Source organism: Bos grunniens, chromosome 9, assembly GCF_055505025.1.
Source record: "Bos grunniens cultivar Pamir isolate PY7600 chromosome 9, Bosgru_T2T1.0, whole genome shotgun sequence".
NCBI lineage: Eukaryota > Metazoa > Chordata > Mammalia > Artiodactyla > Bovidae > Bos > Bos grunniens.
The window spans coordinates 50,428,213-50,454,940 of record NC_141173.1 but is presented as its reverse complement, the minus strand read 5'-3'; the positions used below and the strand labels follow the sequence as shown (position 1 = coordinate 50,454,940).

The following is a 26,728-nucleotide window of genomic DNA, read 5'->3' as shown; positions in this document are numbered from 1 at the left end:
AATGTAGATATCCTCTTTGTCCCCCCTTTCCCATGAAGGAAGTATGGCTCCTTCGCCATTTGCCCTAACTTTTCTGCAAATTTACAAGATTATTAGTAGATAGCAAGTTATAAGGACCACTAATGTAAATTGTCTCTATTTGTTCTGCCTTCTCTAACACTAAGACAGAAACTGTAACACAGAAAATTACCTTCTTCTATATGTTCAATGAATCACTCTAAAACAGGATGTGAGATTTTCCACTGAAACACTGTTCCATCCTAAACTTAGAAATAAACAGAGAAGGCTTCTTTACCAACAACAAAAATGGTTGAAGATATTAAATGTATCTGATTCCAAAATTACCAAATCACTCTCAAAAATCTTCTCTTTTACTTTCCAAGTGAAATATGAGATTTTATTGCTTACAATTCTCATTAGAAGTCTAGTTTAAAATACACTAACATTTTACTACTATATGCTACAGAAGAGAACAAGGGGTTTTGATGTTCCCTCACAATATATCATCTATCAATCAGCTTAAATGAGATCACACATCAGTGAGTACTTGATGAATTTCAGTGGCAGACTGTCTCTAATGGCATCAGTAGACTAGATCTCATGTATATTTTTGCAACCTTCTACACACTGTAATTTGAACACTTTAAATGTGCCATCATAAATGGTATAGTGGCTATGTAAGGGAATGTTATTTAAGGATGATGTATCATGACGTCTGTAGTTTATTTTAAAATGATTCAGCAGAGGAAAAAGTGCATACACAAATAGACATACATATAGGAAGAGAGAGACATAAAGCAAATATGGCTTATAGATGACGTGTATATGGATATTCATTGTACTATTCTTTCAACCTTTTTGTATTTTTGAAAATTCTATGTTTTAAAAGATTTTAAAATGAGATTTTTATATCTTATTGGTTTATCCTTAAGAGTAGATAATAAAAGTTTTGTTTTTAAAACATAAAGAGAATCAAGACCATTCATTTTTCTAGAAATTACTTTTCATAGTTTATTGGGTGTTCCACATTTTCAATTTTCTTCACATTGAGTATTAATGTTTTCCATCTGAACTGCCTATGAATAATTAATACTACTAATTAAACAAACTCGAGGAAATACAAATTCAAGAAAATTACTTAGGCTTTACACAGTATGCTCTTTTTCACTCTACATTTCTCTGGACTTTGCCCACAGTCACTGTTACTAGCTAGACACTAGCTCCATTCAACTCTTCTCTTGAAAATAATTAGGGAGTAAGGCTTTGTCAGCCTGTCATACTTAACATTTATTTCAAAGCCTGTGGGCACTCAAAGTTTACAGTAAGGTTTTTTTAAAAGCTAATAGGGTATGTGTGCCTTACAAGAGTCATGAGCTGGTCAGTTTTTTGTTTTTTTTTCCTGTTTTGGGTTTTTTTAGGGGGAGGGATAGCCCTTAACGAAGAGCTACATAAGCTTCAAGGAACCTCAAAGACTCAGAGAAAAACTAAGAGAATTTTTAAAATTTAATCATAGTGTCTTCTCCTTTTTTCTCCAGATTTTCAGAATATCAACATTTTGTACAGTGGGCATACACAGCCAGTATAAGTACCACCTGCCTCTAAAATTCCTACATTCACTGTCACAGCCACTAAATAAAACAAGGTAACTGAATATTTCTATTCATTATTGCTTTTGTTAGATAATAATGACTGATTTTTCTAGGCATATTTTAACTTGAACAATAAATTTACCATCAGGAAATCAGAAAAATGAGTTTCTTAGGAATGTAGCTCCCACCAAAATGTCACACTTTCATTTGACCAATGATTATCTAAAATTCTCTCTACTTTCATGACATGAAAACCCCCTCACAATATATGCTATTAAAATGACTAAATTTGGAAAACATCTGGCCTGTCAAGTTATTTGGAGGGGCTTGTGGTTTGCAGTGCATTGTTTGAGATAGTGTATTTGGAAGGAATTCACTTATCATTCTCAGGCTTCACAGAGAACTAGCCCTGAAAACAAATGTATGTGGTAGTTCACTGCTGCCATAGAGAATCAATAGCCATCTATTTAATTTGCTAAGACAATGTAAATTAGTAACTTCCAGCCAGATGTGTGATATACACATCAAACAAACTGCAACCTGTTCATTATGAAAATCCTGTCAACACACACAGAGCCACTTGATGACATTCCATCTAAGGCAATTTCCACATTTACAGCTATAAAAATTGTTCTCAGAATTTTTATACAAAGAATTGGAGCTGAGACTCATAAAATGGTAATCAATTTCAGCTTTTCATCTTGTGTGCTTATGTGTGTTTATTTCTCTTTTCATTCAGCAATATAAAACATTCAGAAAATCGTATGCAGTGCTATTATTTCTTCTGTAAATCATTTATCCTCATTACATCTTTTTAATCTGATGTAAAGTTGGGAGCCTAATCCTGCAGCTCTGAAGAAGTGTGTAAAGTGAAGAATGACAAAGTCAACAGAAGAAAGAAAGTACACTTACCCACTGGAAAACAAAACAGAATATTTCAAAATGACTCTAAACATAAATTAAGTTTACCCACTGGGAGGTCCAACTTGCATTCTGATCATTTATATGGGGCTGTGTGACTATATACCCTGCTGTTTGATAAAAAATGATTACTAACCACAGGCACCCACCAGAGAACAGAGTGTATGTATAATGCTCGTGATGTCTCAGACATACAAAGCACCTTCTTAAAGAATGTCCATTTCCTTTCCATGGTAAGCAGACATAATTTTTCACTCTTTAATACTTCTGCTTCACAAAGTGGCTTGTTTTATGAATTATATTTTGCCATTTTCTCTTATGTTTATTTTAATAATGTGAAAAACTGCATTCATTAAAATAGATGGTTTTGTACCCCCAAATATTGGTATGTTTTCTGCTCTGTATTAAAATCCACAGCCTTCTTGTTATTACAAAAACTTAACAGTATCCATTTCAATATCATTTACTAAAATGAAAGAAAGAAAAAGTTTCTTAATAACCAGCTATTTTTCTTGAATACTGAATCCTCATTTAAGCCAAATTCATTTTCCAAGTCTACTGAATTAAATTTTCTTATTAAACAGGGCAGAGTAAATAATCTTATTGCCAAGCATAATATTTCCAACTACCACATTTTTAATTTGCTAATTTAAGAACGTGAAATTAATGTATTCCTCATGGCCAATAGTATAGTCTGATTCAAAATAGCACTTTTTAACCAACATCCTAATGTCAAAATAGCATTCCTACTAAGTGCTTGGTGTGTCAACGCTTCCAAAGTAAATAACTGCTCAGGCTCTCTAAAATCACAAGAATTTCAACCTGCATTTAAAAATTAAAAACAACAACAAGAGGTAACTGCACACAAAAGGGTTCTAAGCAATTCTACTTTCACAAACATTATACAGAACGTGTTTTCTTCACCAGTGGCATACCAGGACATGTGATCAGTCTACAGGGCCACACTGGCAAACAGAAATGATTATCGTTTCTAGAAAGAATAAGGCTCCAGTGTGGTCACCCGGCCGCCCAGCCAGTCTCATCCACAGGTGGCTTCCAGGCCGGTTCCTCACCTAGGGAGGACAGGTCAACAGAAGGGCCCCGCCACGACTTGCAGCCCTAGCTCCGGTGGTGGGGTCTCTTCACATTCTAGAGGTTAAAGTTAGACCCTCCCGGTCACTTAAACCCTCTTTGTGGTTCAGGGACGAATCACTCTCAGAACTCTGAACTTTGATTGGAGACTCTGGTTAAAATTAAGCACTTCAAACCCAGCTTTGAAAAGTGAAACAGATGTCCTGTTTGTTCACTATAAATGGCTCCGTACGTAGGATCCTTCTCCCTCTCTCTCGCGCCCCCTCTCTCTCTCCCCCTCCCTCCTTTCCTCTCTCTTCCTGCCCTATTAAATTTAAGAGTGCGCTTACAAGGTTAAAAAAGAGAGAGTAGAAATCAAAAATAGACTGTGAAGGGGAAAACTCCTAAACCTTTCTCTGGAACATAAAGACCGCTCTTCATGATGATGAAAGTGCTAGAGCTGTCACCTCCCAGCGCAGTCAGCGCTCGGGGTCAAAACCGACCCTACCCAGTGGACCCCAGCCTCGCCTGACGAGACCAGGGTCGCCTGGAGTGGGCCACGGAGTCCCAGACGTGCACTCACGTGAGGACGTAGTTGACGCTGACGATGCAGTGCGGCCTGGACGAGCGGCTGTTGTGCACGATGGTCGCGTAGCTCTGCACCCACACCCAGCCGCCGTGCTTCGCCAGGAACCGGTAGTATTTGGTGGTCACCTGCCCCTTTACCAGCACTGATGGAGAGACAGAAGATGGCTCGTGGTGAACAGACTTGCTCCTGAATCGGCCCAAATGTTATCCCTGGCGGTGGGGAGTGCAGGTCCCCAGGGAGCCCTAAGAGCTGCGCCCAGGCAGGAGGGAGAGACATCCAGAACATTCCCAAACGAACATTTCGTCCTGTTGAGTTGCTTTGAGTCCTCCGGTCCCTCAAGATTTAAAAAAGAGGGGAACACTTAAAGTTGGGGGATTCTCGAGACTCGATATTTTAACTATGGAAGGTCGGGTGTAGGCATCAACTCCCGGACGCTCACATTCCCTGTCCCGGGAGATTAAGCTCAAAGCAAAGTTGTTTCAAAGCTGCAGTGAGTCAGTGCAAGCTTGAGCCCAGTGGGGCAGCCTTAGATCCCATTTCCATCTTGGGGGAGGAGAGGAGGCGGAACGAGACCCGTCCTGGGAGAACTTCACCCGGGAACTCAGAAACTCCCTCGGCCTGCAGGAGGGCCAGGGGATGATTAGGGAGCTGAGCTGGGGCCAGTCCTGGGGCAAGGCGCGCAGGGCCTCTCCTAGCAACACCACCGACCTTTTCCAACACCGTCCCGCCCCCACCTCCCGGCGGGCAAGGTGGCGTCTTACGCAGGTGGTGGGCGCAGCGCAGGTGGAAGGTGTCGCAGCCGTGAACGTGGTGGTACAGAGTCTTCTCAATCAGGTCCTGAGGTTCGTACCCTGTCAGCTCCGCCACTCTGCGGAGAGTAACCCCCGGGATGAGCGCCGGCTGCGGGACTGCCCCCACCCCGAACAGCCACCGCAGAACTGTGCCCACCCTCAATTCTCAGGGCCCCCTCAGTCACCTCATCCGCAAAATTGGTCGACGAGGACTCTCGGCGACTGAGCTGGGCCGCCCTCCCGCTAGGGGGGCACTCTGGGGCCTGACCACCCACCTGGAGTCCAGGAAGATGAGCTTCATGTCCAGGCTGGCGCGGAACATGAACATGTTGCTGTGCAGTTTGATCTCCGTGACGGCGCTAGGAGGCAGCGAGTGGCCCACGGCCACCAGGCCCACGTTCTGGTAGCAGCCATCGAAAGGGGACATGTCCAGGCTGTACTGGCGGATCTTCAGGTAGCCGCTGCAGTGAATGACCTGAGGCGGACGGGCAAGGCCGGAGGCTCAGCCACAGGCAGGAAACACCCAAAAAGGTGGGAAAGGGACTGAAACATTTGCAGACTTTTCTCGGCCACAAACGCCTGTGCGCCACAGCCGGTGCACTTAAGTGTCCACAGTTATAGGGCTTCCACGTATCTCAAGGGAGTGACGGTCCTGCCCCACTGGACTCACTTAAGAACTGATGAAAATGTAGAGGCCTGAACCCGGCCAACCCTAATGCATTCAGATCGCCAAGTGGGGCCCTGGGATCTGCGTGTTCGCTGCCATTAAACAAGAAAATCTTGCATTCCAGCTAAAACCCTGGTTCTTAACCGCTGGCGGGGTAGCGGGCAGAATCCGACGCTATGAATAAACTCTACCAATCTACCGAACTTACAGACTGTTTCAGATGCTTTACACATCCCTAAGGCCCATTACCAGCCCGAGGTTAAGATCCCCAGCGTTCAAGGCAGTATTCGAACCCACTGAGACGTCAGCAAGCTTAAAACACAGTCTCCAGCTGTTCACAAAGTTTAATGGCCCTTGCCATGCGCCCGGCTGGCGGCGCTGTGACGTTTGGGGCTGGGGCGGGGGAGAGCCGTCCAGGGTAGTCCTGGCTGCAGGAACCCCTCTCCCCACCCTCACGCGCCTCCAGTCCTGCCCCCTTCGCCCTCACGCTGCTCGGTGGGCGCGGCCGCCAGGAGGCGTGGATCTTCTTTCTCAGCCACGCACCTTGTAGCCGCCGCAGGTGAGGCCCGCGTTCCTCTTGGCCAAGACGCACTTCATCCTCAAGAAGAAGGAGCGCTCGATCTCGTACTCTGCGGGGGGTGGGGGTAGGGGTGGGGAGCACGTGAGACAAGCGGCGGCGCCACGGTCCCTGCCATACCTAAAGGAGAAAGAGCTAGCAGCTGACTGCGATGGGTCCCGGTGTCGCTTGCACACGGCTGCCTTACCCTGCACGAAGTGAGAGTGGTAGGGCTGGTGGGCCGTGAGCACCGCTGTCATCTCGTCGTGGTCCGCCGGGTGGATGTATTCGTAAATGCTGTTCCCGGTCAGCTCTACCTGTAAAGAGGTGGGTATCACCGTCTCCGAGGTGGTGGGACGTCCCACGGAGGGGCTGAAAGATTGAGCCAGGGGGTCTGCAGGGGACAGGAGCCTCAGCTCCAGAGTTGATCCTGAGTTCTAATTCCAGTTCTGCCTGCTACCTATTGCAACCTATCTAAGCCTCAGTTTCCTTATCTGTGAGAGGAAAGAATAACAATAGTAAGTATAGTAATAGTAGCAGTAGTAATAGTAACAGCTCCCTGGCAGTCTGGTAAAGACATCATGACATAAATATGTAGCCACCTCCCATGGTCTTTGGTTTAGGCTATAGCAGCTGGAAAAGGCATCCAAAAGGGCTTAGGGTGGATGCTAAAGGACAATTAGAGGAAGGGGAAGATCCAGACCTCCTGTCAACTGAGATGTTTTCAGTCCTAGAAACACATAGAAAAGCTTTGGGAAAGCCCCACCCCACCCTGCCCCACCCCCTGCCTCCAGGCCTGGCTATAAATATTGAAGGCTGGAGGTGTGGACCACTCACCTACCTGAGAAAGACCCAGGTGGACTGAGGCTGTCTCAGAGATGTACATGATCTTCCCATCTGGGGCCACCACAAAGATGAAACCATCCAGGGTCTGGGGAGACAGAAACCATTGAATGGAGAGCCCTCTGGGGCATTGGGAGAAATTGGGGGTGGGGGGAGTGATACAGAAGTATAGAGAGATGGAGTAGACAGAGGCTAGCAGGAAGGAGGGCAAAAAAAGAAAGAGAAAACTAGCCACAAGAGTTCTTTTGTTCATTCCAAATTTGTAAGCATGGAGGAAGTGGTGGGTGAGGCTACTGTCCTCCAAGACTGAGGATTCAAGAAATGAACAAAGCACACATAGCTACACATACACAAACATTCTGGGGGAAAACCATAGCCTGTGATAAGAGGTGGGATGGGTACTAAGAAAACCAGAGGTTTCCTGTGTCAGTCTTGGAGAGTTTCATGGTGGGACATTCTATAATGGAAAGCATGCTAGCGGGGCTTGGGGAACAGCGGGCACTGGGAGATGTGGAAGGGCTGGCAGTCTGAAAAGTTTGTAGACAGAAGGCAGTTGGCCAGTGGCTCTGGAAAGAGTCCAGGAGAGGGGGATTTAGGAGATGAGAGTCTTTTGGGGGAGCAAGTCCACACAGAAGTGCTACAGAGTATATGTGTGTGTTTACACTGATGTAGCAAACTGACAGGCTCTCCACGAAGAAAAATCTTAGACTTTCACCGTTTCTTTATCTCTGTGAATGAGGCTTCAGTCCAGGTGGTGGAGCATCAGGATGAGTCAGATCCTGCTCTCAAGGAGCCAGAAATGTATAAGGGACAACAGACCTAAAGCCGATATAATGACCATACAGCTGAATGCACAGTGCTGTGAGGGCCTAGAGGCTGAGTAGCCTGAGACCTGGGGAGAATCAGAGTGGTCAGAGAAGCAGAATTTAGAAGAGCTGTCTGAGCGGAACCTTGAGGAGGAAGCCTCAATGTGAAAAGGGAAGAAGGTCATCCTAGACAGAAGCATGATATATAGAAAACAGGCATTGGGGGAGAGGAGAGGATGCATCTGGTGTATTCAGGCATGGTAAGTTTGGTGTACCAGAGATGAGACTGAGGAAATACACTGGTGCTGGATTTTTGGAGAGTTTGGGATGTCAGTCTGAGGAATTCAGAGATGCTTTGCAGGTATCAGGTTCCAACAGAGTAGGGAAATAAATAGCAGGCTTAAATGTGTGTGTGTGTTGGTGGTGTTTTTTGTTTCATTTTTCTGGCAGAATGTGGACAGTGACCTATAGGAGGAAAGAGTGGAGATGAGGAAATCAGGGATGGTCAAGCCTGAACTTGGTGGTTCAAGGAAGACAGAGTAGGGAAAGAGTCTAAGATGATTCTGGCTGTTGTGGTTTGTGGTGGTAGAAAGAGAAGCTGAGACTGACTTCAAGATCATTGAAATTTACAGAGGCATGGTGAGTTTTAGTATGAGTGGAAGTCTGGAAGAAGGAGATAGTGAATTCTTGTCTTGGGTATGCTAAATTTCAGGTATAGGCAGATTTCCATTTGGATGTGTCCAGATGGCAGCAGAAAATAAAGGTCTGTTGCTCAGGAGAGGGATATCTAGACAAGCAGTCATGCAAATGTGGGGAAAGGAGTTGATGTGGTGGTGTTGGCTGAGATAACCCAGGAAACCTTGAAGCTGTAAGAGGAGAAACAAAGCTGGAACCTTGGGGAAATGCCAGCATTTACAGTCAGACAGTGGTGGGAAAACCTAGAACAGCAAGCAGAGAGGGGGAAGAATCCAGGAAACTGTGCTACTTTAGAGACTAAGGGAGAGGCAGAATGTCAAGCAAGCCATGTCACCTCCATCCAGTCTTTGCCCAGATGTCACCTTCCCCATGAGGTCCTCTGTAACTGTCTTACCACTAAACACAGCCCTCTTCTTCACCTTCTTTTTGTCCATGGCACCCACACCACTGTCATACTATGCACCTGAATGGATATGCAAGGCTGCTCTCCTTAGAATGTCAGCTCCATGAGGGCAGGGCTTTCTGCCTGGCATACAACTGGACCTCCTGTGTTTGTGGAATGAACGAGGTCAGGTAAGATAAGAGATGAGCATCACTAAGTCCTGTGAGGAGTTTGGGATGAAGATGAGGAAAAAGATTGGGCAAGGACTAGAAGGGGTGACTGTTTGGGTTGTGCTCTCTTGTTTATATTGATGAGGAAAGTTAGCTGGGAATATGGAGGGATTTCGGAGGGGGTCAGTTGCTGAGAGACAACTGATGGAAGGTGTCCCCAAGAAAGGGGAGAGATAGTGCCTTTTAGTTAAATTCAGGGGTGTGGAGGCCAGACCTGGAAGGGAATGCTCACACAGGGCCACTCTTTGCCCTATGAAACTAAAATCTCTTTTGGCCTCTGGGATTGAAGGAGGGACTGAGTAGTGATGAGACTGGAAAGGCCAGGCCACTCCTGCCATGAAATGCTGAGCATGCCTGGCCAGGGAAGGAGGACCATCTGAGAGTCCCCAATCTGATGCTAAGGCTCCCACGTGAGGAGCTTTGGTGGACTTGAATAACAAGAATAAGGGGGTGCAGGGTGGGATACAAGTGTCAAGCCTAAAAATTCCACGGGGAGTTTTACTATTTTAAATATTTGCTAGGCGACTTACTCGGGCAGTGGACAATTTAAAACGGTGTACACTGCAAACAACGTGGTAATGGGCGCCTCCACAATGGATAAACTCATTACCTGGGGAGGTATGTGTGCTACCGCGAGGGTCCCTGCACGGCCTGGCAGGGCTGGGATGAGGGCGCCTGGAGAGAGGAAAGAGCCCCGGGAGCTACAGGGCGCAGATGAAACAAGTTGTGGTCGCAGCTGCATCCGGAATGTGTGGGCTTAAAGCACTGACGGGCATTTCTACCAGATCCCGGCTATTTCCGGGATAAATTCTTCATTTCGGACGGTTGTGCAGCCGGGTTTCGGCAGCTTGGCCCGAGGACAGCAGTTCCCTCTGCCGAGTGGTGTCAGATGGCGCCCCCTCCCTCGGTTCAGCAGTCCTGATTGTGGCCTTAACGGGCTCCCCTCCAAACCCAACGCGCCCATTGTCACCTGCTCCTCCCTCTCCACCTGGCCAGGAGACTTCCACACCCAGCGAGGTCCGGAGCCTAACATTTTAACTTTATAAGGAGTTGTAGGGACCGCGTGTGAGACGGCCACCTTGGGACAGTTTCCCATTTTCTGGGGAACAGGAAGCCTGGCTCGGGCCCTCGCACACGTGCCGCGTCAGTACCTGGAGCAGGTGCGAGCCCAGTTCGCGGCCGACGTTGTCCAGAGGGCTGGTCCTACTAGAGTGGCCCCACGCCTCGCCAAGCCCTGTGAAACACAGAGACACCCTTAAAAGATGCACTCCGACCCAGCTGGCGGTTTGAGAAGCAGTTTAGTGGGTCTGTCACCCAGGCAAGCTTTCACACACAACCGGACACCGTCTGGGCTCCCTCTCCACCTGGACCTCGGGAACCCATTGAGTCAACTGCGGCTCTGCCCTCTCAACTCCAAAGGAGTTTAACAGACGTCAGACTCCCTCTCCCTCTGCACTACCGGCCCTTCTCAGGTTGGACAGGGTCCTGGCTGAGCGCCCCACTCACCCACCCTGGCAGCATCTTAAGTGGCCTCGTTTGAGGTCAGTCTGTGCCCAGAAGGGGCCCGACACAACAGCAGAGCGATAACTTTTGTGCAGGTTCACTAATGTGCTTAGAAGGGCGAGGGACACTACTTCTCACCCCAAGTTTCATCATCCTTATCACGAGGCCGAGGGTGTCCACATTTTCAGCGAATACCGCGGCCTGCCCAGAAAGACCTGAGACTGCGGGCCAAGGACAGCTTTTCCTGGTGGGCTTTCTAATTGGCTGCGGGGCTCTCCAGCCCTTTTCCTCCCCTTGGCCTCTGACTTTAAAACGCTTCGGAAAAATTCGTTTGGTTGGGGATGGCTTCCAGCACCAGCTACCCTCCGCAACCCTTCCTCTGCCTTTCCTTTTTCTCCTAGCAGCCTTAACGCGTCCTAACCTCAGGTCCCCACCCCCACCCCAAGAAAAACCCAGGAGCTTTTCTGAAAGCCACTTATTTTCAGGTGCTAAGACCATCTTACAATATTTATGTCCCATTTTGGACATAGGGAATCATTCCTCTTCTCTAATTCCCCGGCATCAACTACTAACAAAGACTGCCCCTTCCTGTCCTTGATGCTATCACCTTAAGCTCTCTCCAGGCTTTGCCACAAATCAGTTCTCTGGTGATGTCTGAAAAATAAACCTCCCTGTATGCCCGTGGCTCATTTTTCAAAATTTAATATGCAGTCTGCTATAGTACCTGTTTTCAGGAAGAAAATGAAAAGTAAGACAGAAGAAACTTGCAGAGGTTAAACTACTTATGGGTAATATCTTCTAACAATGTTGCTGCTGAAATTAACATAACTAGGTAGTCCAATTCTTTTATGCTTCCACCACTGAACAAGGTTAAACGTGATAAAAATTGGGGGGGGGGGGATGATTTACTGAATTACTGCTTTATGGGACAAATCACTATGAAGTACCCAATGACAAACACTTGCATTGTAAATAGGGGTGGGGGCGGATCTTTCAGAATAAAACACAGAGTTGGGACTCTTAAAACTGCTTCCGAAGCAAGCGATCAAAACCCTGGTAAGGAGTAACCGTGAGCGCCCCTTAAGCGCGAATCGGGTTTTTCTGGATGTTTGCACATCTAAATAAATCTAACGATTTCCCCACCGCTCTGCAAACACTGATCCGCCCCCACCAACCCCCGCCCTCGCCCAGACTCCTCTCCCTTCCTCGCGTTGAGCAACTCCTCCTGATTCTTCCTCCCTCCCCAGAGTGACTCCACTGCCCTGATCCCTGCGGTCCTCCTGGACAGTTCCGGAGGGCCCTGCCACAGCAGCCGGCACACACACAATCCTTCGCCTTGTTACTTTCCCTTAGCTCCTGCCGTCTGAGTCAAGCTCTATTTCTTGGTTTCACCCCCGATCACACATACCCACCCAGAAGAAGTGGCGGGAGGGTGTAGTCGAGGAGGTCGCACGGGGGGGTGGGGAAAGGATCCTGCCGGTAGAGCCCGGTACTCGGGTGGCGCTGGCCCTTTGACGCTGGCGCCCAACGGAGGCCCGAAAGCCCCGAGCTTCCTGGGGCGAGGGGCCGGGCGCTCGGCAGGCAGGGAGGTGGCCTCAGCCGCCTTGCGTCTGGGATTGTGCCTTCCGCAGCTCCCCAAAGGGTGTGAAACTTGCTCGTGGAGCCAACAAACGGCTATTCTAAAATTACGAAGGTTGTCCAAAGCGGCTGGGGACACTCGGGAGCCGCCTCCGGACCAGAATCATCTGAAACTCCCTCCCCCCGAGCTGAGCTCAGAGTTGAGTACCGGTTCCGAACTCCCGGCCCCAGCCTCGGCTGGTTGTGGTCTCTGGGGGCGGCCTCATTATTATGCGCCTACGAGGGAAAGCAAGACTTCCCTGCAGGTTAATAAACAGCCGGGCCGGGCACAGGGTGACAGGAGCCTCCCGCGCCGTCTCCTGTACCCCCCCCCCACCCCCTCACCTTTTAAGGAACCTTTTGCTTTCACGGAGCATTGCCTTCTCTTCAGTTCCCGGTTGAAACCTCCCGCACATGGTTGTGTCTGGGTTAATGTTTTATAAAGAACTGGCTGCCTTCCTCTACCTGTCGGGCTTTTCTGACCTAAGATCAGGGCTCTGAGCTCTCCTTTCAGCCGGCCCAGGACACCTTCCAAGGCCGGGGCATGGGTTTCATCTCTCAAAAAGCCGGGGGTAAGGTGGGAGCAGAGACCCCTCTCCCTGGACCCCGTTACCTTCCTCCCGCACTGACGCGCTCCCACCCCCAGTTTCTGTTGGAGAAGGGAGTAAGCTGAGATTTCGTTTCTGCACTTGACCTACCGCAGAAAATTCACAAATCCTTTGATTGTCTGTTTAAAATGAGGAGGAAACCAGCTCCCTTTGCGGCAGGATTACAGTGGGAACAAGATCTAAAGATTCTCTTGTAATTCGGTGAGGCTGAGGGAACGGGATTTTGCAAAGGAGAGAAGGAGCTCTGCGAGGGAGGCGATAACTAAATCGGGTTTTAGACAAAAGGATTTTCCCCAGCTAAAGTGGCCGAAGACAAAGGAAAACATAATCTATTTTGGAAGATTTCCCAGATATGCCACATTAACCTTAGCAGATAAATTTTTCTTCTCCCCACCCCCTCTCCCTTTAAAGTCTGGTTTATCATATTTACATAAGTAGTATTAGAAGGGATGTATCTATTATGGATCTAAAGGACTAGCTCACATTTCACGTGAAACCCCGGGCGAAGTTTCACTGTTGCTTTACCCTCAGTGCGCCGTTGAGCCATTTCCATTTAAATACCCCCTGACCCAAGGATTACCTCAATGGACTGACTGCACGGGTTTTGTAATTTCCTGAAAATGAGATTTCGATTTATAAAACAAGAAACCAATTAGTAACCAAATGAGGCGAAGTAGATCCACTAAAATTGACCTAATCCCACAGGCACAATTTAGGCCCGTTCTTGGCGAATGAATGATGAGCCCCAGTCTAGCGTGAGCCCAAAGCATCATCCAGCTGTGTTATTGCAAGCAGCAAAAATAAATTGATCGAGCTTTTCCTTCGGAATGAGTTTCATACCCTTGACAAAATATAGATTACAGACCAGGTATCTCCTCCTTCACCCAGTCAGGAAGAGGAGGAGGAGAAGAGGTTGTTCTACTGTTTCGCCGCCGCCCCCACCCCCACTTTAATAAATAAACACAGTATCTCAATAGAAAGGTGTTCTCCTTATTGTCCTTCCCGGAAACCTTCAATTCTTGGATGACAGGGAGCTGTCCCATGACCTGACCACAACTTGGTGACTGAGACGGGAAAAGCCCTCGGAGACCCCGCGTCTAACTTCTGGTCCCGGGGGACTTGTCTCAGCCACCTGGTTTGTCCACAGGGCCTCCGCGTTCTCACTGTGCAACCCTTTCAGCCTCAGAGCAAGTGGTATTCGTGTTCCGGCTCCAGGAGCCTCAGCGGCTGGGCTCTTTGCGGCAGAGAGGGACGGAGATCAGGAGCGTTTGGCCCAGACCGAGCGGTCTGGAGCGGTCACTGGGCAGAAGGCTGCTTCGCGCACCGAAACGCACTCAGTACCCCAACCTGGGACGCCTGGCCTCTGGGCTATCTGGCGGGTGTGGCCCACCTTCCGACGACGTTGGTGGCCGCGCGGGGCTGGGGTTTGCCCCGTGCAGGGTCCCGGGCCCCGGAGTGCGCGTGTGCCCGGTGCTCCCCTGCCTGCCTCCGAGACCCCCAGCCGCGCCCAGGGTATCCACTTCTGTCAGTGTGAACCTGGGGTGGAGACCGACGGTCGCAGCGCTGACACTCTCTGGGCGCTGGTTGGTGCTTCGGCCCCTGAGCTAGGGCTTCCCGGGCGGGGCCGAGCCCGGGAGAACACGAACTGCAGGAACGAGGACAGGCCGGGTCCGGCCAGGTCCCGACTAACCCGTGGGACGGACACGCACGAAGAGTTGACAATAGTGTGCGACGGCTGAGAGCCTCACGCTGTATCTTCCCCAAGACTCCGGACCTTCGAGGCTGGCCGGGCTGGGCGTCCGAAGACCGGCGCGGGCGAGGCCGCTGGTCCGCTCCGCGGGGCGGGCCTGTCCCGCTTCGGTTCCACTTGGCGGTCGGGACGCACAGCTTTGCGCCTCGGGCGGCATCTTGGCTTTAGAGGAGTTTTAGAGGAGGGCCGGGCCTGGGGGCAGTGGCCCGCGCAGCGCCAGGCTCGGCGGGCGGAGACGCCCTCACGCCCCAGGAAGGCAGAAACATAGGCCCGCGCGGAGCGTGAGGAGACACCGCGCGGAGGCCTCGAGCTGGCGCACTCTCGGCTACCGGGGCCAAGGCGAGCGGGTCACTGGCCGCCGTCGCGGGGAGAGAATGGGCCGCACGGTGGGGATCTGGCCCGCGGGCCTTGGCCTACAAGCCTCCCCGGCGGCGAGGGCTTCGACAAGGTCGCTGTCCCTGGACTGGTCAGAGCCACGGAGGTCGAGTGATACCGCTCCGGAACCGTCTGCCCAATGGCGCTACCCGAGGAAGAAGCTTTGGTCCTCAATGCTCAGACAATGTTTCAGTGTTTTCTAACTAGGAGGCCCGTTGCAAAATAATTGAGGATTCCCCGTCCCCATGCAAAATTTAAAATTCCGTGGACCATAAACTGACAATGAATGCACAGCTATTATCATAAGGTTTTAGCTGGGACTAAACCTTATTCTCTTGAGAAACACCTGATCCGACAAAGAAATGAGGCAAGAATTCATAGATTTGAATTCTGTGTCCACATTTGTATCTGCAAAACCTGGAATCTGCCAAGATTCCCCCAGATTGAAAAATAACTCCCCCTAGAAATCAGATTTGTCCCCTGGAAATTTAACCTGATTTTAGTTTCAGAAGAGTGTACCCTGCTTAAAAGTATTCTGCCATAGCTTATCATACCCTGTTTTTATAGTTTGCTGTTGTTGCTATTGTTACTGTTTTTATTAATGATTACTCCCTTTTCAAAAAAAAAAAAAGTACTTCTTCCATTGATCTGGTCTACAATTTCTAGCACATAAATCTGCCTTGCAAATGCTCTGCCCAGAATTTAGTTTTGCACTCTATATTTTAAGTCAACATCAAAACTGGAATTAAACAGAGAAACCCAGCGTGGAGCATAAACTGTGCTTAAAGGCGTTTAAATGAGAAAAACTTCTGTAAGAAAATAAACATGGAAACCTAATGCTCAATCATTTCCCCAAGCAGCAAGAAAAACAGCCTTAAATCACCCATCCACGTGGGAAATGGGGCCTCTTTTCCTCTTTCAGTTCTCAGCCTCAAAAAAATACAAGGTGATTAAGGATTTCAGTCTTGAGGTGAATATTAGAGCAAGTGTCTGTGGAGGTTTGTTTAATTATCCTTTTCTTTCCAGACTTTGTAGAGACTCCTACACAGTTACTGATTTCAATTCTGTCATTACTTTTATTTTGCCAAGACATATTGACAAAGAAATGGCAGTAATGTTACCAAGATACTGAATGGCCATAGATTTGAAAACATTTGATCTTTTCAAAGGCCACACTATGCAAGCCACTATGCCCCCAGTAAAAAACTGTATTATAACTGGATAACAAATACATATTTTAGTTGAACTTGTTCTTTTTTGTATACAAATCAAGTCATAACATCTCTCTCTCTCTCTTTTTTTTTTAATCTTGCCTCTTTGGCTTTGAGAACACCAAAGACGTATATATCCAGATATACCAACTTTTCCTTTGCAAGGCTGTTTTAAAATAGAATATGTTACCACTTGGGATATGCAATTCCAATGATTTCCCACTAATTGTCCCAGAGATTTTGTTTTTATTTTTACTATGAAATTTCCAATTTAATACTTTATTCTTAATTATTCCAGGGGCCCATATCCCATTCTTCTGTTCCTTCTCCCTCGATTTTTTCCCTCAACAGCTCAATTTTATCTATTGAGATAAATAAAAGCTGAAATTTGCTCCCAAACCAGGAATTTACTAGACTCCTGGGGGCAGGGTGGTTAAGAATTGTATTCAACAAATGGGGGGAGGGTAGCTATATTTTAAGTATCTTTCATTTTTTTCATGTGTAAGTATGGAAGGATTTCTGTTTAAATCTTTTGGCATTACAGGGTATTATAAATAAAATGTAATATGAGCAAAAACAGTAAAATTTTATAGTCATTTTTATGCCTAATAACTGATGCCACCAGATTTAGAATTATTTTAGATTATATACTTTGCAAAATCCATACGTTACATGTGATAGCAGGCTTATTGTGATGAAATAGTTACCTTCATCTCACCTTTAAAAATTTGTTGAAGACCTACTATGTGCTAGGATGGTGTCAGGACAGATGTAAAAATGTACTTCATTTTCAAACAAATTCTTTCCATCTCTCCACACTAAAATATATTACCTCCATAAAAAGTGCTCAGTTTCCCCCACTGCATGGACCTAATCTTGCCCACCTTTCTGCCTTCAGGCAACAGCTGAACCCAAATTTGGCACCCTCTGCAGGTTGTGCTTGGTTCTGCGGCCTTGTGATTATTTTGCTCCTGAAAACTGTTGGTTTTATTGTTTGTTGCTGTTGTCCTTTAATATTTTAAAGGGCTGAATCTGGGTTTTGGACTTTTGAAGCTAATCTAGACTCAAAATTAAAACCTCATCCTTAGGAACCAGCTGTCTGGATGACCCTAACTCACCCGGTGGAAGCTTCGGGTGAGTTATGAGCTCAACAGTAGCTGGGGAAATAAATGGTGTGCCCAGAGTTCACACATCGTCCATCCCCTCCTCCCCATAAACTCGCACGCATCCAAAGAAGGGAGAGGAAGGAGTGGCCCCTGGCCAGAGCTCTGAAGGAAGGTGAGTGGGGCTGCAGAAAGTACATCACCTTTAAAGTAGCCACAGGGGACAGGCCTGGCCAACAAGGGGACTCCAGCGGGAGTTTTCACCCGCGCTCTTTTTAAAATTAATGAGAAGTTGACTAAGAGGGTTTACTTTTTGTTCCTCCTATTTATCACGCAATTTATAATTTGTGGAGTTAGCATTAAATTAAACAAGAAAGCTTGCTCTCTTAAAAACAAAACAACAAAACCCAGCCCGATTCCCTCCGGCCGCGCCTGCCCGGGGTCTGCACGACACAGAGGAGCCCCTGGCCCAGCGACTCCCCGGGCGCACTGTCTCTCTGTGTGCCCGCCCGGGAAGCCAACCCGCTATTCTTTTCCTCCGCTATTACTCGCAGCCTCACAAGCAGCACCATATGCTGCTTCTGATCAAACAGCGAGCGACATCGGCACCGATAATTGACGAGACCCGCTAGAAATCACGCAGAAAGGGAGCCCACTGAGACCGCAGGGGCTGACAAATCACTGCTAATAATCCTGTTAGGAACAGAGCGGCCAGCGGAGTTCGCAATAGCTTTATTTTTATAAAGTAGGCGCTGACAGTATAAAGACAACGATATCTCTTTTTTAAACACAAGGCAATGTAGCATAATAGAAATTTTCCCACCGGAAATTCTCAACACAGGTCGAATGGGAAGTGTGTTTTTTTTATTACATAAGTTGCCCCTCCTTCTTTTTTCTCTTTTCTTTTTTAAAAAAACTTTTCAGGTGTGTTAGGTTTTGATTCCTCTCCTCCTGTAGTTTCCAAGGTCAAATGAGATAGTTCAAGGAACTGCTTTAAGACAAAATGACCATAATACTACTAATAGCTTTGGGCTAAAACTCAACTATAAAAGTTGTCCTTTAGTGCTCCTGACTAATTCGGGGGCATGTTTTGCAAGATTTTGATTCAGATAATAACTTGCAGTCAAAATGAAGCAAAGTGAAACTCAAAGCCCAATAGTGATTCTTTCCTTCCCTCTTTTCCCTAAAAGAAACAACAAATTCCAAACATCCAAAATCAACAATAACATAAATCTCTCTGGGTCAAATAAGACGTTCTGGTTTGTAAATAAACAGGGTTCCTTCTCTTGAATTTGTTTGTTTAGTATTCTCTTCTTTATACTTCCAAATCGTCCTTCCCCAGCAAAGACATATCTAAAATATTTTAAAAATCTGTTTATATGTTATTTGAATGTGAGTAAAGGAAAAGATGGGGAAACAGAAGAGAGAGGAGTCCTTCATCTACTGAATATAAATGGTTTTATACACGACAGTATTCTATGAAGGTTACTTTGTCTTCACACAGTGAATCTTGATAATCTAAATACACATTTTAAATCATGTCAACAGTGCAGCTATTCTAACTTCTAGGCCTTATAAGACAATTTTCCCAGGGATTCATTTGCCAACCTGCCACCTAAAAGATATTTTCTAAGCAGGCAAGTAATCTTAATTCAATCTTATATCTCAGAAAAAATATCAAGCCCAGAGTTGCAAATCAGAGTTAGTCTCAGAATCTGTGACCATCTCAACAACTCAGATAAATTTTCAATAAGTAGTCGAGAAACTGGGTAAATTCAGAACATATTTGTTCATGAACTTGCCTGCTCCTCATCTGCTGAATTACTGACATATTGAGAAATTATTATCTCCATGTACATGGATCTGTCTAGACATAGCAAAAACAGAAGAATTTAGAGGTGTTCCTGCTCTCTACTAGATATAAATCTAACAAGAGGAATTAAAAAAGAAATACATGTTTGGGTTATTAGTACTTCCGACAGAGCCCAGTTATCTAAGTGTTGACAAAAGCACCGTTGGGCTGCTTCCCAATCAAACACATCTGATGGACAGAAGAGAAAGTATTAATGGGGAAGTAGAAAGAGCCACAGAAAGGCAAGAGAAATTCTAAATCCAGCAAAGTCCTTAGTTATTCTAGCATGCTAAACTTCCCTTTGCAGTGAGTGTGTAGGTACATATGCGTGTATTTCTCTGCCGGTAGTGTAGCCATTCATTGGCAAATCCCTTACCCCTTCTACCTTTGAAATTCCACCTGGTCAAAGTCACTTACCTTCTGGGAACACTACTCTCATTTTGAGATAGCTGGTGGTGAGTCTGATTATGGATGCTTTGTCCAGCTGCGAGGTGATAGCTGAGGGCAAAGGCAATAATTTAGCCAGTTCATAAAATTCACTGTTTTCCTTCTCCCTCCTAGTCCGGGCAGCATTTTTGGACTTCTCTTTCATCGTGTCTCGTTCTCCCTTTCTTCTTACAACATAAGTTCCACAGATTCATCCAAAATCAAAAATAAACTTTCAATTAGAGATCATATTTGGCAAAAAATATAAAGCATGCTTTGACGAGACTTTTGCTTCAGTGTTTTGATGGTAGTGAAAGAACAACGGCGAACGGATTTTTTTTTTTTTTTCTTTAAAAATATGGGATGCGAATAAAATTGCTGATCCACGGCAAGCGATCTCGACAATCCTGCTGGGTATCAAATGCCGGCGGGAACCCCGAAGAGCCAGCCTTTTCTTCGGTTCCGCGCTGCAAACCCCGGTCCTCCGGAGATCGACATAATAATCCCCGACGGGTTCTCTCAGTCCCGAGGCCTTGGAGGCAGCTCCGAGCCCCTCGGGGAAGAACACGACTGCCGGACCACTCTTTCAGGCCACTGTGAAGACAACAGCATCAGAGCGTCAGACATCTGCGGCTCCAAAATCACTCACGCGCTCGCCCCAATTCTGGGGGAAATGGCCGGGAAGGGCCTCAGCGCGCCTCCGCTTTTCCTTGCCAGACTCAGTGCTTTGGTTGGTTGGTTAAGATCTGGAAAAATCAGCAGCGAGACTGAGTCCCCTGCAAATAATATTCGCCTTCTCTCACCCCCGTCAGACACATTCTCCAGCCCCCTGGGAAGTTGCCCAAACCACAAAACACAGGTCTCGGGAGACTCTTAGGAGCCCCAGGCCAGGCGTACGTTCCCAGGAAGCCAGGTTTCTGCAAACCAGAATTTCTCCGCAGCGCTCGGGAGCCTCTCCGTCCCCCCACTTTGGTAGGTCCGGAACTTGACTCTAACTTGGGTCTCAAGTCTCAGGGATTCCTCAAAAAGTGGCACTTATACATCGAGTCCCTCGGGACTGCCGAGGAGGCGACCCAGCGCTTCCCCTGCCCAGCGGGGGCGGCAACACGCCGGGCACGGCAGCGCCAGGTTAACAGGTGGCACATTCGCGACAGCCCCTCGCAGGCACCGGAGGGCGGGAGGCTCCTGGCCTCTCCTCCTCCGCCGTGGAGCCGCGGGCGCCACTGGGCGGGCGCAGGGCATATTCCACTTCACCTACCTTCAGTCCCTGCCGGCGGCAAAGCATGCGGAGGCGCCCACCTCTTAATTGTACTCATGCCTACCGTCCAACTAAGCCACTCCGCGGGCCTCGCCGCTTCCCACTAGCAGAGAGGAGCAGAGCGCGTCCAGGCTCTCTCTTCTTCTCTCGGTCATGAATTGGGGGATGGGTGCGAGGGAGAAGGGGGGAGGATTCGGGCTTTGGGACGGGTGAGGTGGTTTTAAAATCCTCCTCCTCGGTAGTTGTTATGAAGGAAGTATTATTGCTAATTGGAAGCCGAAAACGCCCCCCTGTAACTTCTTTATGGCTTTACAGGGTTTAGCTTCAACTTCGCTCCAGGGCTCCCTCTCTCCCGCCCTCTCTTAATGCCACTCACAACCTACTCGTTTCTGATTGGCTCGGTGCGTCTCGGGATGCGACGCTCATTGGCCAACAGGCCTGAGTGACGCGTGCACGACCCGAGCCTCCCCGCCCCCCGCCCCCCTCCCAGCCGCGCGCCCCGGCTCTCCGCAAGCCGCCTAGCTAGCCGCGTGGCCGTAACGCTCCAACTAGCCCCGGACACGGAGTCTGCGCTGCCCCTCAGCAGCTGCTGCTTTTGGCCTCCTGGCTCTTGAGGGCGATGTGCAGAACCCACGCTCCCCTCTCTCCCGAGGGTCTAGGGGCTGTGCACTCACCCCTGAGCGCCGGTTCCGCAGTGCCGAGGGCGCCCCAAAGCGACTGGCAGCGGCCTCCGGGCCTCAAAGGTCGGGACCTTGGGCTGGGGCTCCCCACAGGCGAGGCGGGAGTCGCTCTGGCTGCGGGAAACGTTTGACCAGAGGCCAACCAGCCGGCTGCTCCCTTCGGCCGGCAAGTCGCGGGGCTCACGGCGTGCTTAGGGCCGGTGGGTTATATTTTCTTGTTCGCATCTCTGAATTCATCGCCAGAGAGAATAAATATACCCATCTTTAAATTAATCCCAAAGAGGAGCGTCTTTTTCGAGATGGGTCGAATATGGGGGCTGACTTGTTCACCGTAGAAAGCTCAGTCTCGGGGTTTTCCTATGAGGAGCAGTTAGGGGACACTAGAGGAAAAGAGGTTACACTTCAGGCCAAAATAGAGTCGTTGACATAGAGATATCTCACAGCGATCTGTTACCCTAATCCTGGGCGAAGATTTTTGTTGTTGGGTTTTGTTTCAGGAAACCAAAGTCCAACACCAGTATTCCTTAACGGAAGGATACAGTCTGCATGAATGAATTTACAGCATTTACAATCCTTTACAGGAACCGTTTAAACAAACGCTTGTAAGTACTATTGCTGACAAGTTATTTTTAAGAGAACCTCTAATTTGAATCGCCTTCTCTGTCATCTATGGATTTAAAAAACAAAACAAAACAGCAACGGGGGAAAGTTCCTTCGCTCTGGAAGATAATTATTGCTACTTGCAAATCACTCTCTACAGAAGCGATTCCTTGCTTCCTTTTGGTGCTGCTAGTGGCTGGGGTCGCACACAGTCGGACACGACTGAAGCGACTTAGCAGCAGCAGCAGTGGCCACTTAAAGGCTCCCGGAGGTCGGCTTGGAGGCAGTTGTTTTATCAGCGATAAAAGAGAACACTAGTCATGTTGCACTCCTCCTTTGTGGCGATAATTGCCTCGGAGAAAACATAGACTCTGAAGAGGGGTGTGTGTGGCATCCTGCTGATATTTGGAACAAATTTAAGAGTGTGTGTTCAAAAATATATACATCCACCGCCTCCTTGCAGCCCAATGGCAGTAAGCTTGAAGAACCACAGTGGGAGAGTCCTGGGGATATTTACACATCTGGGAAACACCTGGCAGGAGGAAGTGGTGAACGTTCTGGACAGGAGGGGTGAGGAACTTTTTTGTAAAAGAACTAAATGTAGAGACGTTATAGGTGTTCCCAAACTGGAATCCAGCAAATGGACTCTAATCTAGAAGGAGGAGTCATTTCCCCAGAGGCTGTAGCCACTTAGAAACCTGGCTCTGGGCGGTTCAACCACCAAGTAATGCTCTCTTATGAATAGGAATACACAGAGAGATGTACTGGAGTTCACTTATACACAAGATTCTGGAAAGATCAGATAAGATCAAGCTGACTCGTGCCAAAAAAATAAAAAAAGAGGGTGTTTGGAAAGGGTGAAAGAACCTTTCTTGAGAGCCTTCTTTCTCCCCACTTCCCCAGCCCCCAACCTGGACAGATCTTAGGAGTGAAATGGAGCGGCCAGATGAAGCAATGATACTTCAGGGGTAAAAAGCATTTTTCTATTCCCACTGTTCTAGAAAGGATTTCAATTAAGTCGACGGTTATCGTAAACCCTATTTCCGCTTCAAACAATGTGCAGAACTGTTGGACCTCTACAGCGGTCCGAAACCCTTGCCCACCGCTGGGACTCCGAGGGGTCAGGCAGAGCCGACTTCCCATACAGGGCGTGTTTGGCGCCAAAGAAATGGAATGTTTTGCCTTTAGATCAAGATCAGTATGGAAGTCTTCACACCAAAGAGGACGTCCCGGAAGTGGTGAGGGCCACTCCAGTGTCCCAGTGAAGCTCAGTAGTCGATGAACTGAGAATGTGTCCTTTAATAAACAAACTGAATGCAGGGCCATATGGTGACGGCCCCCTCGCTAAGTCCTCCGCACACAACTGTCTGAGCCGCGTTTACCGAGAGAGTGAATTAGCATGGCGACGTAACACCTGTTTTTCTAATCTTTGAACCCGGCTGGAGTAGGAACGCGGCTCTGGCACTCCCCCGCCCGGCGACCCTGCCTGGGGCCCCGTGGGCACCAAGCCTGTCGGGCAGGAGCCGCGACCTCGGGTGCCTCCCACGTGCTCTTAGGATCCCTGCTCACCTCTAGCAGGGGTAATTTTAAACCAGCTTCTTGAGGCTAAGAGGCTAATCCTACCCACTTTTTTGACGATTTAAGGGGGAAAGCCCCAGAAAGGAAAAAGATGGACACACGGGACCCACCAACACCAAACGGGAACCGTAAGAGGCTAGGCCACCGCCTCCTTGCGCGGGTGCCTCAATCTGCAGCCGTCTGACGCCCGGGCACTGTCTATGCTACCCCAGAACCCGGTCCTGAAGCGGGAAGAAACCAGAACCGATTTATAAACAAACATCTCCCTCCTTCCCTCGCCATCCCTGCCCCCCGTCTTTTCCCAGGAGAGCCAACAGCCTAGAGTGATAGTAACATCGTGCACTCGAGGTTCCCTTCCGAGATAATCCCAGGTTGCACGGATCCTATCCTCAATGGGCCTGGATGCCAAGATGCGCAGAGGTCCAGGGCTCAAGTTCGGAGTAGAGGGAGAAAGGCGTGCCCGCCGTGGCCGAGCCGAGAACCTGCGGAGTTCCGCGCGCTAAAAGAGGATCCTCTGAGGACCTCTCGCCTGCTCAGGCAAAAAGCAATCTGGAGAAGCTGAGTTGGGTTGTAAACGAACGAATGAACGCCCAGCTGAATTCCGGTGCACACCAAGGAGCCTGTTTCAGCACAGAGGCCTCGACCCCTGCTTCGGGCACAGACTCCCTCATGCCTCTGGAAACTCCTCCCTGCGCCCTGCTGCTTCAAAACTAGACTGCTGTCTCCCATGCCGCCCGCATAACGCTTAAGAAAAAATAAAAAAGACTGCTAGGGACTGACATATGCACTTTTACACTCTATCATATCACATATACACAATCGCATAAAGCACTTCAGGCACGGATTTTACTCAATGGCCAAGGTCAGGATGAAGGATATTTATATTCAAGATTAAAATTTGAAGATGGTAACTTAAATATCTCAGTATGTTATATCCAGATATTCACTGTCTATTAGTGGAAAGGAGACTTTAGGGAAATATTAATGTCTAGGGAAACACTAACGTTTTTCTTCTTCCATGTACGTGAATGAGTGTAGCCTCATTTTATTACCAGATTTAGTCGTTGTGATGTTGACGCATAAACAAAGGCCCCTGACAAATTTACCCCCCCCCCCCAGGGGTGAGTCTGCTAGAAAACAAAGACAAGGAGGAACCTCCAAAAAATAGGGCAGTATTTAATCTTTCTCAAATTATTGTAAGTATATTGTAAGTATTCCTTGTTTGATCAGGATGTTTGGGAAAGTATAAGTTATTTCATGAATAAAAAACAGCTCTCTTCTGAGGTCCTACTTCTCAGGCGCCTGCCTGAATTGACCAGAAAATTAACTTAACATGGACTTTAAGGACTTAACATGGACTAACTTTCTGGACTAACTTAACATGTCCAGAAAATTAGCTTCAGTGGTTACACACTAAAAAAAAAAGAAAGTGGGGGTGGGAGAGGGAGAAAGAGAGAGAAGGAAGGAAGGAAAATGTGTTAACGTGAAAATGCAAGTAAAGATTTTTTTAAATAGTTTCTCTAAATAGTCTGGATATTTTCCACCCAGATTTTGAACTGTAGTCTAATATAACCTTGAATTGGTCGCTGAAAAACAAGAGTGCCTGTTAAACTGCGCACTTTTAAAGAGCTGAACCACTAGAGCATTAACAGTAATGGATAAACTGATGCTGCGCATTCTGAGGACAGGAGCTGGTGGGTGTCTGCAGCTCAGAGCGCGGGAACTTTTTACAATTTTCTTTTCTAGAAATTGAGCTAAAGATGTGTGTGTGTGTGTGTGTGTGTGTGTGTGTGTGTGTGTGTGTGTGTAATTCAGCAAAGCAGAGCCCAGGAACACAAATCAAAGTGTGCAAAAGCCGAAGATGACGTTGGTTCGCTACTTGGGGTTGGAAGACGCTTTGATTCCTAAACCAGTTTCCAATTTTCAGGCTAAATCATGCTGTCGGTGCGCTACTGGAAAGCACGCCAAGCCTGTGGGCGCAAGTGGGTGGCTAAGATGCGCAGGGGTGGGGTGCGGGGTGTGAGGGGAAGCCAGGTGGCCGAAAGGGGGCCGAGAGGAGTCTGTGACTTCGAAACGGGTGAGGGGCGTCAGAACTGTGAGGATCCAGAGGGCTTGTGCCTCACTCTCCTGCGTTGAGAGCCTTTGGGTTACGTTTCTGGAGAGTTAATCCTTCCCTGAGCCGCAACTTTTGAGTCTAGCTCCTGGGATCGATGTGCCCCAGGGACTGCGCGGTGAGCGCCTGAAAAGGATCCCCTAGCCCCGCACTCTAGGCGGAGTAGGTAAGGCATTCACCCGAGGCGGATGCTTCTAATCCATAAACAGATGACGGGGCTTCCAGACCTGGCTGAGCCCGGGGGTCCCTGAGGGTGGAGTTTTGTGCCGAGCTTAGCTTTTAAGTATGGACCTTCAGGCCCCATTCTGATTTAGGATCGGAAATCCTGGTAGCACCCTGGAGTCCGCATTTATAAAGTATGGGAGGGGCGGGGGTGGTCCAAGCTCTAGGAAACTCCACGAGCCGCAGAAGCAGGGGTGAGGACGAGCTCCGAGAGAGGGGCGCGGGCGTCTCCTCCCATCGCTTGGTGACTGCGGTCGCAACCTTCTCTGCTCCGCCCCCGACTCTGCTCTGCGGCTTAACCCGGCTGGGGGCGCCGGCAGACTGTAGTTTGGAAGAGATGCCGCCGCCCCACCCTCCCCCCTGCCCCGCCACCCCCTCGCCTGGGGCATCACCGCAGGATCCCAGCGAAGTACCTCTGTCTTTTGGGACGGGAACCAAGTGCCTCTGACATCTGGGGCATGTTGGAGTTTCACTCTAGCCAGACTCATCACCTCTGTGCCCTTGGGAACCTGCCCTTGAAAAGCTGGGCATCCTTGCTCCTGGCTGGTGGTTTTGGAACTTGAGCCTATATGGGGATTGCCTGGGGAGGCCTGGAAAAACACTGATGGCTCGTCCTTGCTCCCAGAGTTTACGATTCAGCAGATCTGGGATGAGACCCAGTAAAGTCACCTTTCTAACATGTTCCCAGATG

General features: G+C 48.3%; 1 protein-coding gene across 2 annotated transcripts in view; it reads right to left on the bottom strand.

Moving 5' to 3' along the window:
* The window catches only part of SIM1 (SIM bHLH transcription factor 1), a 70,087-nt gene extending 48,869 nt beyond the window's left edge, over window positions 1–21,218 (bottom strand). For both annotated transcript variants that reach the window (XM_086316377.1, XM_086316378.1), the window contains exons 1-9: window positions 20,845–21,218; window positions 19,578–20,180; window positions 10,293–10,375; window positions 7,026–7,115; window positions 6,393–6,501; window positions 6,172–6,257; window positions 5,237–5,436; window positions 4,932–5,038; window positions 4,165–4,312 (exon numbers count right to left, since the gene is read on the bottom strand). In XM_086316377.1, coding sequence (XP_086172503.1) covers window positions 4,165–4,312; window positions 4,932–5,038; window positions 5,237–5,436; window positions 6,172–6,257; window positions 6,393–6,501; window positions 7,026–7,115; window positions 10,293–10,375; window positions 19,578–19,752 — 998 coding nt within the window. In that variant the 5' untranslated portion in view covers window positions 19,753–20,180; window positions 20,845–21,218. The remainder of the gene's footprint in view (window positions 1–4,164; window positions 4,313–4,931; window positions 5,039–5,236; window positions 5,437–6,171; window positions 6,258–6,392; window positions 6,502–7,025; window positions 7,116–10,292; window positions 10,376–19,577; window positions 20,181–20,844) is intronic.
* Between the last annotated feature and the right edge of the window lie 5,510 nt (window positions 21,219–26,728).